General features: G+C 47.5%; 1 protein-coding gene across 1 annotated transcript; it reads left to right on the top strand.

Moving 5' to 3' along the window:
* Positions 1-9,256: 9,256 nt before the first annotated feature.
* On the top strand, positions 9,257-12,008 carry LOC124662890. The gene is made up of 3 exons (XM_047200672.1): positions 9,257-10,139; positions 10,244-10,321; positions 11,788-12,008. Exons 1-3 carry the CDS (start codon positions 9,257-9,259, stop codon positions 12,006-12,008), a joined length of 1,182 nt encoding a protein of 393 aa, XP_047056628.1.
* Positions 12,009-12,478: the final 470 nt, after the last annotated feature.

Below are 12,478 nucleotides of genomic sequence, written 5' to 3'. Positions count from 1 at the left end.
TTGTGTAGGATTACACGAACCCTCAATGCCGGAGTTAACAAGCTCCACAATATTCAATGTTCATATTTAAATAACCTTAGAGTGCAAGATAGATCAACACAACCAAACCAAGTACTAACATAGCATGCACACCGTAACCTTCACACTATGAAAGGAGGAATAGATCGCATCAATACCATCATAGTAATAGTTAACTTCATAATCTACAAGAGATCACAATCATAGCATAAACCAAGTACTTCATGATGCACACACTCGCCAACATTACATCATGGAGGAGGAGTAAACTACTTTAATAACATCACTAGAGTAGCACATAGATAATATTCAACTTGATCACAAAGAGAGAGAGATGAACCACATAGCTACAGCGGAGCCCTCAGCCCCGGGGGTGAATTACTCCCTCCTCATCATGGAGGCAGCGATGGCGGTGAAGACGGCGGTGGAGATGGCTCCGGGGGCAATTCCCCGTCCCGGCAGGGTGCCGGAACAGAGACTTCTGTCCCCCGAATTGGAGTTTCGCGATGTGGCGGCGCCCCTGGAGTCTTTCTGGAGTTTCGTCAAGCGGTGTCGAAGTTTTAGGTCACGACGGCTTAAATAGGCGAAGAGTCGGAGTCGGAAGAGTCCCGAGGCGACGACACCATAGGGTGGGGTGACCACCCTCCAGGCCGCGCCGGCCTATGGTGAGGAGGCCCTGGGCCTCCCCCTGGCTTGCCCTTCTGGCTCCGTGAGTCTTCCAGCGAAATAGAATTTCTGTAATTTTTCTGGATTTTTCCGAGCACTTTGGTTTTTGGGCCTTTTACGCAATAAACGGACATAATAAACGAAACGGCACTCGTGGCATCTTGTTAATAGGTTAGTCCAATAAATGCCATAATATGATATAAAGTGCAAGCAAAACATGTAGGTATTGTCATAAAACAAGCATGGAACATCAGAAATTATAGATACGTTGGAGACGTATCACCGCCCTAGGGTGTGGCCACCTCGTGGCCCCACTTCGTCTCCTCTTCGGTCTTCTGGAAGCTTCGTGGCAAAATAGGACCCTGGGCGTTGATTTCGTCCAATTCCGAGAATATTTTTTTACTAGGATTTCTGAAACCAAAACAGCGAGAAAACAACAATCGGCACTTCGGCATCTTGTTAATAGGTTAGTTCCAGAAAATGCACGAATATGACATAAAGTGTGCATAAAACATGTAGATAACATCAATAATGTGGCATGGAACACAAGAAATTATCGATACGTCGGAGACGTATCAACACTCTCAACATTGATCACATAACAGAATAGATAAATGCATACTCTACACTCTTTTGTTGGATGATGAACACCATTGCGTAGGATTACACGAACCCTCAATGCCGGAGTTAACAAGCTCCACAATTCAATGTTCATATTTAAATAACCTTAGAGTGCATGACAGATCAACACAACTAAACCAAGTACTAACGTAGCATGCACACTGTCACCTTCACGCTACGAAAGGAGGAATAGATCACATCAATACTATCATAGCAATAGTTAACTTCATAATCTACAAGAGATCATAATCATAGCCTACGCCAAGTACTAACACGGATGCACACACTGTCACCATTACACCGTGCAGGAGGAATAAACTACTTTAATAACATCACTAGAGTAGCACATAGATAAATTGTGATACAAAACACATTGCAATCATAAAGAGATATAAATAAGCACTTCACTATGCCATTCATAACGGTGAATAAGTATTCTGTGAAATATAGCCTAAGAGACCCACACGGTGCACACACTCGTCACCTTTACACACGTGGGACAAGGAGTCTCCGGAGATCACATAAGTAAAATTCACTTGACTAGCATAACGACATCTAGATTACAAGCATCATCATATGAATCTCAATCATGTAAGGCAGCTCATGAGATTATTGTATTGAAGTACATAGGAGAGAGATGAACCACATAGCTACCGGTACAGCCCCGAGCCTCGATGGAGAACTACTCCCTCCTCATGGGAGACAGACAGCGGTGATGAAGATGGCGGTGGTGTCGATGGAGGAGCCTTCCGGGGCACTTCCCGTCCGGCGGTGTGCCGGAACGGAGACTCTGTCCCCCGGATCTTGGCTTCGCGATGGCGGCGGCTCTGGATGGTTTCTCGTACCGTGGCTTTTCCGTATCGAAGTTTTAGGTCGAGGGGGCTTAAATAGGCGAAGAGGCGGCGTCAGAAGGTCAACGAGGCGACGACACCATAGGGCCGCGCGGCCAGGGGGTGGGCCGCGCCGGCCTATCATCTGGGGCCCCTGTGGCCCCCCTCTGGCGGCTCTCGGGTGTTCTGGATGCTTCCGGGGATTCTAAGATGCTGGGCGTTGATTTCGTCCGATTCCGAGAATATTTCCTTACTAGGATTTCTGAAACCAAAAACAGCAGAAAACAGCAACTGGCCTTTCGGCATCTCGTCAATAGGTTAGTTCCGGAAAACGCATAAAAACGATATAAAGTGTGCATAAAACATGTAGATATCATCAATAATGTGGCATGGAACATAAGAAATTATCGATACGTCGGAGACGTATCAGCCGCCCACCCGCACCCTCGCGCCCCACCATACCAGCATGCTGCACCAAGGCGTCTGCGTCGTCGTCTCCAGTCACCATCGCCGGGAGGGCCGACCGCCGCTGGGTCAGACCACGTCGGGGGAGGCACACGAGCCGTCGGCCTCCGCCCCACACGGAGAAGGCGTCTGCACCGCACCCCTAGGCCGCCTCGAGACGCACGAACCTCGGCGGCCGCCGGCCGCCGGCCAGCCTACCCCGGATGCGCTGAGATCCGCGCGGAAGACTGTGCTTCCGGCCACGCCACCCGCGCCTATGACCAGAAGCGAGGAGAGGAAGGTCCGCCGTCGCCAGCACCGGCCGGGCTTTGCCCGACGGCTCCAGCCGGCGGCGGGGCGGGGAAAGGAGGGGAAGGACTTAGGCGGGGGAGGATTTAGGGTTCGCCCGAGCGCCCGCGGGAGCGCTCGAGGTGAACGGTTTCGATCGCATCAAAGGACTTATGGATTTAGCATTGTTTCTTTTGACTACGGGGTTTTCTCAATGACATCAATGTCTTGTAGAGGTCTTATCTTTTTGCTAGACTTGCGGATGCTCCGACTTGCAACTACACTGTCCATGGACATGCCTACACTATGGGCTATTATCTTGCCGATGACATTTATTTGTCGTAGTCTATATTTGTGAAGATCATCCCAAATCCAACAACAAGCAAGCTGAATTTTGCAATGAACAAGAGGAATGCTGAAAGGACACTCGGAGAGTTTTCGGTGTTTTAGAAGCTAGGATTGCTATTGTCTAAGGTCTTGCTCGTTTCTGAAAAAAAAAACCCTCAAGAACACCATGGTTGCATGTGTGGTTTTTTACAATATGATCATCGAGAACGAGAGGGATTTAGAATTGGAGTTTTCTCTATTTCTGTATACTGAGCGATTGACTTATACTCCCCCATTTCAAATTAACTGAAGCAAATTTATTTAAATTCGTACTTATATGGGCACTAAAAAAATATCTAGATACATGGGTATCTAGAGAAATCCGCGTCAATTAATTTAAATGGAGAGAGTATTGATGAAAAATCATTCAATAAAGGTAATAGAACTTCATATCATCGATTTTGTAAAACAAATTGGACATAGCTTGGGTGCTCCCTACAAAACAAAGATCATAGCATGTCTTTGTTGTCCGCTCGTGCATTCCTTGATGACATGACATGCACCTTAGAGAATCACTTGTCTGAGTTCAGGATGCAAGTCAAGTGAATTTTGAAGGTAGAGACCATAGCACACGAAGCGGTCACCAGTACTTCTCGCTTGATTTATCCGCCGGCAGAGGGGACAGTGTAAGCTGCAAAAAAGAATAGCCAACAACAACCACATGTAAATTAACAACTAACCGTAAAAACAAAGTAAATTAAGAACCTCATGTGTCGGGCGAGAGAAACATCTACGAGCACTTACTTCCACACTTGGAGCCAGGCGTGAGTGGTCGCTTGCAGTAGTCAGCGACGTACACAACTTCCTCCATGTCTATAATCGATTCGACGTCAGCGTCCACCTTGGAGCACAAACATGGTATATCCACCTTCTGCCATGTGTCGCAGCATCCTTGCGATGGCTTAGTCTTCGTGCCCGGCGGGCCGATCACGTAGAGTATGCACTTTGGGATTAGGGCGAATATGTCACCGACACAAGCATCCTTTGTGCCTATAGCTGTCGCCGACGCATTGGCCACTGCGACCATTGCCAAGGTGAGGAGGATGAAGAAACCCGAGAGTTTCACCATGGTTGCTGCCAATGTAAATTATTTTGATACACTACTTGTGTGATTTCGGTGCAGAGTTTGAGCGTGTTGGTTGGGTTTATATACTCTTTGGAGTAAAGATTGAGATATGAAAAATATCTTATTAGATTGGTCATTTATTATGGATTTCTATTTTCGCCATAAACAAATATATATGAATGCAATAATAAGTATTGTACATTTATGTCTATTTATTGTGTATTTACCACGAAATAAATTAATGAGGCCATTTATTATAAATATTTCTAGATATACACGTTTTTTTGTAGTATCATAGCTAGTACTACATGCATGCAAAAAAAGTTGATGTGTCATGTCAATTAATGATGAGAGAGATGATAGTGATATCGTAGACAGATACCGTATCATAGCACATAGAATAAGAAAAATTACTGGCATCTCCAATGGACCGACGCAAAACGGACGCTAAAAGTGTCCGCACACGTCCGTTTGTGTCGGTCCGCAGACACCAAATCGGTTCTATAGGGCCTCAGGGTCCGTTTGCGTCGGGGACGCAATTTTTTTTCCATATAGCGTCAAGCTCGGTAATGAAGGTTTAACGCCCTGTGGAGCCCTACGAACGGCGATTGCCGCTTCCCGCGTGTGGGCGGTGGTTCCCACGTGCGTGAAGGCCGCGGAGGTGGCGGCAGGAGGCGATGGCGGCAGCACAGAGAGTCCAATGGGACTCCTCTCTGGTCGAGACCATCGAATGCTGCCGTCGGGAGGAGGAAGCCTCTAGGGAGTTCCGGCGACGTGAGTGGTGCAATGCGGTCGCTGCCTGGATTCGCTTCGACGACGGCATCGGCCACTCAGCTAACGTTGGCGGCCATTAGTAGGCAGCGCGACTGCGTGTAACCCCAGCCATAGTAGGCAGCACGACAGCGAGTAGGTACGGCCGTAGTAGTTTTATATTAACTCAACTAACCATCTCTGTAAAGATGGTAATTTTGGCCCATCAATAGTTAATGGGAAACTGATGTTCGGCGCGACCGCGCAACGTTAGCGCAGACGCAAACGCGGAGCATATTTGGGCCGCGTTTGCGTCTCCAAGGATAGGCTGGCCACTATGCGTTGGGCCGCTGGATCTCGGTGCAGACGCATTTTTTAATCGCTCTGCAACCGTTTGCGTCGGGCCATTGGAGATGCCCTAATGCCAAACAAACCTTGTACACGCTTTTGTATTGAGATTCTACAAATTATTAAATATAATTAACATATGATACTATTGCTTGGATTTTAGAGGCCTTGGCATTGATCTTCATCATCACCATCCTCATCCATATCATTGAAACCCTAGTGTGAATTTGCACGTTTAGTATTTGATCCTTCATAACCATTTGTACCACTATGATGATGTTGTTTGCCTCCATGTGTGAGTAGCTCCATTTGTTCTTGGGGACATGAAGAAACACTAGCAATATCATGAACTGTAAAGAATATTATGTTGTATCCATTTGAATTATGCATGTGGTGATCTTATTTCAATGATGTTGTGTGAATGTCGATTGAACAATATTTTCCCCTTGGGGACACTAGAGGAAATCATCGTTATCAACGGCGGAGGCAGAAAAAGTTTGAGGGGGGGGGGGGGGGACCAAAGAACACAACTCACGGATGACCAAAATAAGGGCAAGAAGTGATAGCGATATTTTTTTCATTGATTATACAATTATTCACTGAATAATTGCTGATGATAAAAGGATGTACAATTTCATATATTACTAGTAATCTAGATAACATGAGATAGAGCAACTAACACTTATTAATTAAATTCCACTCGAGGAGGTGCTTCATCGAACTCATCTATAATTGCATCCGTTGATATTCCAACAACAATATCCTTTTCAATGTATGTTACCAAGCATTCTCTTAGGAATCCATCTTCCATTTTATTTTGAAGCCTTGTTTTCACAAGTTTCATTGCAGAAAACGTTCCTTCAGTAGTTGCGGTTGAGACCGATAAATTAAGAACAAGGCGAACCAATTTGTCCATTAAAAAGATTCATTAAAAAGAGTTAGTACTTTAGCAATGATTAAATCAACTCATAGAACAATTCTGTTGAACAAGGCGAACCAATTTGTCCATTAAAAAGAGTTAGTACTTTTACCCTAGAAAGATGAAATTAAACACCATCAGGCTAACAACTATGTATCATAATTTCATCAATTTTGCTATATCTCAGTCAACTGAGATTTTCTTAATTCTAAGTCACTTACAAAAAAAATGTTAGACTTGATATGCAACTGGATCGAGTTGCATTTTTTTCGAACCATAGTTGAACTTTCTGAGGTGACTGAGACTTAAGAAAATCTCAGTCAACTGAGCCATAGACACCATATACTCAAATGCAAAATCTAAAAGAGAAATTGGTAATACAATCAACAATTACACTACATTGGTTCATACAAAACAAGTCCTAGATCTAGAGGAACCTACAATCCTAGATTCAGAAGGGGAAAAGCCGAGCTGCTCCTTACCACCTGCCTGGGAACTCGATGGGAGGGCCAACTGGTTGGGAAGATCGGAGGGGGCGATTCTGGGAAGGTCGAAGGGAAGGGGCCAAGCAGGGAACTCGAGGAAGGTGAGTAGGGGCTTCGTGGCCGCGCAGTCTCGCCTCGCAAGTCGCGAGCGAGCAGTCCAGGAGAAGAGGACGCCAGATGGGCCTGGCCTCCTAGAAACCTTGTTTTCCTCTTCCAAACTTTTTTTACAGGAAGAAAAAACCAGCAAGTCAACATAGTTTAGTGGGTACTAAAAAATTGGTTGCATGTGTTGTTGGTCCCCTACTGCCTCCGCCTTTGTGGTATGTGTGCGTCGGTACGTGATATCATTCATCGCCTCCTTAAATTATGTATTAATGAGGGAACATGGTGACGTGGGGGTAGCATGACAATGCCCTTGGATTATGGACTTGGTTTTTCGAGAAAGAGGATGGGGGGTTGTTGGTCCCCTACTGCCTCCGCCTTGGTGGTATGTGTGCGTCGGTACGTGATATCATTCATCGCCTCCTTAAATTATGTATTAATGAGGGAACACGGTGACGTGGGGGTAGCACGACAATGCCCTTGGATTATGGACTTGGTTTTTTGAGGAAGAGGATGTGCTGGTAAATTCTTCTGCGCGCAAACAAGACAATACCCAGGACACGATTTACCCATCATTAGGCCCCCGGAGGGAAAATCCTACGTGTTGCTTGTGTTCTCTTGATTGAAGATGATTAGGGTTACAAGGTTGGTGTGTCGGCTATGGTGTTCTCTAAATCATGTGTTGTGGAATCGTCCTTCCAGTCGATATGTCCTAGTCCTTATATACGAGGCCTTGTCTCAGGACTCCGGGTCGGTTACATGTTCGACTACCCCTGTATGGGTTTGTCCTTGTGTTGCACGTCAGGTTCTTGGGCTTTGATTGCTTGTCGTGTCATGGGCTTCCTGGGAGTTCTGCTTAGACCGTACCCTGGTATGTTAACAATGGGTACCCAATAAGGTATGCCCACGTCACACGGGGATCCAAGAGTGTATATCCATAACCATGGGGAGAACATTAACTACTAGTGTACTTATGTTACTTCGTATAGAAGTACTAGCTGTGGTTATGTGGGGGTGCATATTAGCGCAAGTAAGTGCACCTTTATATGGGACTCTGCCCGTACACACATACTAAAGACACCATATATGCTAATCATATAGCTATGGTAGTGGTGAGTGTGAAACTCTCTGGGAACCCTTTTTCCCATTGCAGTTTCAAGTACTTTACATCTCTTACTATGTTTACTATGCATGTATAGGAAGAAATTATATGCGTGTATAGGAAGAAATTATATGTCTGGTTTGTATTTATCCGGTTTACGGATGGAAACAAAATTATGATGAAATGCAAGAGGGTAGATTATGGCAAATATCTCCTCTGTTTCTTGATATAATGTGTATTGCACAAATATTAACGCACAAATTAGGAGGGAAAACTTCGTTGTTTGAACGTTACTAGAACCTAGGTATCTTGTCCGGCCTTCTCCATAGACTGTGAGAGGCGGACCAGGAGCTGGTATCTTGTCCTTTTTATGGGATCTGGATACTCGAGGGCTAATTCTCGGATAATTGCAACCCATTTGCAATCCACATGCAGCACAAACCATGATTTAGATCTAACGGTTTAAAAAATTTCTCATCAGTTGCAACTCACTTATAGTTAAAAAATAATGAGTTGCAACCCACTTTCAACTAGAAAACACTCAGTTGCAACCCACTTATAACACTTCACACACACAAATCACGACATAAACTCGACATAAACTCAACGATTTTCATTCTGTAGTTGACCGAGCTCTAAAATTTCTGAGCCGACCGAGAACTAGTACACCGATATAAAAAAAAAGACAAGCATGGAATGTTTTGATGGTTGTCAAATCTCATCGTACCAATTATCTTTTTCTTATCAACTTATTTGTCGGCGATGACAAAAAAAAAAAGTGGCACTGGAAGGATTTCACAGGAGGTTTAACATGTAAATGCTGCAAACAGTGGCTGGCACACGTACGTGGAAGAAGAGTTTATCAGGTTTACGACGGGAAACAAAATTGTGGCGAAATGCAGGAAGTGGCGGACAGAAGTTGCGTGGATGCTTATGAGGAGAGCCCGTTTCCACTCAGACACGATTTTAGGTCTCGCTCATGAGATGCGGTGTGGGTCGCTCCACAGTCTTGTAGCATGGAAATTCGCAAAAAAAAAAGTCTTGTAGCATGGAAAAGGAATGCTCCTCAATTTAGCTTCGTCCAAAGAAATAGAGAAAGGAACGGTCTAGCGAGCTCACTGAATCTCCGATCACCTTTCGTACTAGATCGGTGCAGCGTTCATCACTGGCCGTTGGACGGATGTAGCTTGTGATCACGGAAAAACCAAAAGAACACATTCTACCGTCTCCATGGCGACTGCTTACGCGTTGTGCTCCGTCGCCGTGGTCGCCTGGTTCGCCTCAATCGTCGTCATGGTGCTGAGCTTTTTCATCGACAAGGGCACCGTCCAGATACGCGTCACGACCAGCTATGCTTTGGTCGACTGTGCCCCGCCGCCGCCGCCATCACCGGCCGCAAGAAACAGCAGCGCCTTCCGCGAAAGCCTCCTCCCGCTCCTGATCGCCCTGCCTGCCGCCGCCGCACCGCATGGATTCGCCTCCCTTCACTCCGACGACCACGGCGTCTTCGTCCGCGGCATCTGCCTCGGCTTCGACCACACCAGCAGCTGCCACGCGTGCCTCGCCGCAGCCACCGAGAACCTCACCCGCAGCTGCCTTGGCGCGAGCCGCCGCGGCGGAGCTTGGAAGAGCGACAGCTGCTTCGTGGCCTACGCCGACACGAACACCTCCTCCGCGCGGGAGGACGCCTTCCGTGACGTGGTCTTCTCCGGCGAAGACCCGGGAGGAGACCCCAACTGCTTCGACACGCGGAAGCTCGTCGCGCTCGCGCGGTCCATGGCGCGGCGCCGCGCCGCGAAGGTCTTGGGCGCGCATGTGTTCAGGGACGCGGCCGCACTAGCGAGGAGGAGCGTCGCCGCCGCGCAGGACACGGTGCGCGTGTTTCCGGACGTCGCCAGGGGGGACACCAGGGTGCGCGTGCTGGCGCAGTGCGCGCGGGACCGCGCCGGCGCGGCGGAGTGCGCGCGGTGCCTGGGCGACGCGGCGAGGCAGGTGCCGCCGTGCTCCTGGGGCCTCGACGGCGCGCACGTGCGCGTGGCGGACGTCGTCGGGTACAGCTGCTTCCTGCGAGTGGAGACGTTGGTTAAGCCGCAGCTCGTGGCGACATGGCGGAGTGAGTACTTGTTCTCCTTGTAATTCTTGCAAGATCATGGCAAATTCTAAGCTGTTGTCTCCAAGCATGGCCAGCTCTAAGTTGAAGATCTTCGATGCCTGCAGGCCATTTTTTGGCTATGGCATTGCACGTCCTGGTAGCGCTCGAAGTTTTTGCAGCAGTTCTCGCCGCAGTAGCATCAGGTGCGTTCCTGTTTCCACATCTAAATTCATGACTGTCAATCAGTCTGTGATTTCATTGCTGAGCACAGTCTAATCTGGTGAAGCAGGTGCGCTGGCTTAGCAGCACGGGGGCATGCTGTTGCCGGACCGGCGGACCTGATTGCCACCATGTTTCTGTTTCACCGTGTGCAGATGGGCTATCGCCTATCGATGCGTTCATAGCTAGCTAACTGTTGATGCGTACAAGGAATTGGCCACTGTTGGCTTCTCTCGTCTTGCTGGGTGATATACTGATTGATTGAGGACTTCATAATCTCGAATCGGTTGATGATTAGTCATCTGCGTTTTCATGTTTTCCTTGAACTGCAGTCCATACTTGCTGTGTTTTGCATACCTGCAGCGTGGTTGTTGGCTTTTTTTTTGTTGTTGAGGGAATGCAGCGTGCTTGTTGATTTCTGCTTGTTTTCTAAGAAATTTTCATCTAGAATCCATGTCTAAGTCGGTGCACACCAGGAATGGTTGAATGAATACAAGGTATTACGGCGTACCGTCCTTCTCCATTAACTGTGAAGAACTAATAGGACATTGGACTCTGAAAAAAGAGTGAATTCCAGTTTTTAGCCGCTACTTTGAAATTTTTGACACTAATTACCCTATTTAGAATTTTTTCATCATAATTACCCTATTTAGCAAAAGCTGTTCCAATTTTTACCCCATATAAAATTTTGTGAGGATTTTTATCAACGGACCCCTAGTGTCAGGTAAAATCACGTGCCAATTTGTTTAATCATGTAAAACAAATTGCAGGTAAAAGCAAATCAAACAAATAACAACGCTGCTATACAAAGTTAAGTGTTTAAAATAATTTACCACTATCAAGTGCAACTACTCCCATAGACACGCAGATGTATTCTACCACGAAGGACAGGTATTGCCTTCTCTCAAAGAAAGAATAACTAGTGTCTTGATTAAGCCGATCCAAACTATGCTACGTCAAACTTAACTCCACTCCCGATCCATTGATGTACTGAACAAAAGCCAATAACTCAGTTCTTAATCAAACTACACGTAGCACCCACGCGTGCAGAGTTGCTTAATACCCTCATAGACTGAGAGATATGTGCGGTATGGCTAGATCACACACAAGCGTAGCAGCTTGGTGGACATGACATACATTGCCCTCGTCATGTGTAGATTAAGCCATCATGGTTCATTGCGTGCATCTTGTTGGTACGATATCAGTGAATGCTTTTTGCAGTCAGTAGTTCGTTGGCATGGGTTAAAAATTGATAAAACTTTCGCTAAATGTGGTAATTAGAATGAAAACTAGATAAATAGGGTAATTAGTTGAGAAAACACATGGTTGAACCGGGCGGCATCTGCACCCGGCGGAAATCCCTCTTCTATTGGTCCAGGTAGATTGTGGGGCATACGGGAGAAACAGATCTTTTTTTCATACAGCTCAAATACGAATGAGAATACCACAGGGTGGACCCGTAATCAATACAATCACGTGGGGAACTGGAGAGCGATCTCGTTGGGAAAGAATTGCTCCGCCACAGCGCCCCTCTCGTCTCCGGTCGGCGCCGCCTTCCTCTATTCCTCTTCCAGCCCCAGCGATCGTGCGGTGTGCAGCGAGATCCCGGACAGGTTCATGGCGTATGCGGTGCTCCGTGCAGCTGCCGACATGAACCAGGCGAGACTGTGAACCAGGCCGCTGCTGCATGTAAGGTCCACCGCGGGCTCGCCGGAGGTGCTAGACTAGAGCATGCTCACGCTCCTCGTCTGTTCTTCGTCTACTCCTCGTCCTCTCCCAAAGGTGCCTTCGCGGTGCAGGATTGAAATTTCCACAAGCTCGGGAGTACATGCTATTCGCCTGCTCCCCGTCCGCTCTCATGGTGCCTCTGCGGCACCGCCGGTGGCCATCCGCACCGTTGTCTCCCACGATTCTCCTCTCGCCCAGTGGCTCAGCGCCCAGCCGGCTGATTATGTCCCGTCCGTCGTATGTAGTGTTGCCCGGCTGTGATGTGCCAGGTGCTTGCCATCGCTGTGTCGCTGCGATGTGTCAGGATGTCTGTCGCCGCTGCAGCAGGACGCGGTCGGGCGAGCTAGGGGGGCGGCCCGGGAGAGGAGCAGCTGTGGGCAGAGGCGCCTTGCGCTCTCCCCCACCAGAGAGGC

This window comes from Lolium rigidum, chromosome 6 (assembly GCF_022539505.1).
Source record: "Lolium rigidum isolate FL_2022 chromosome 6, APGP_CSIRO_Lrig_0.1, whole genome shotgun sequence".
NCBI lineage: Eukaryota > Viridiplantae > Streptophyta > Magnoliopsida > Poales > Poaceae > Lolium > Lolium rigidum.
This window is presented reverse-complemented; position numbering and strand designations above follow the sequence as displayed.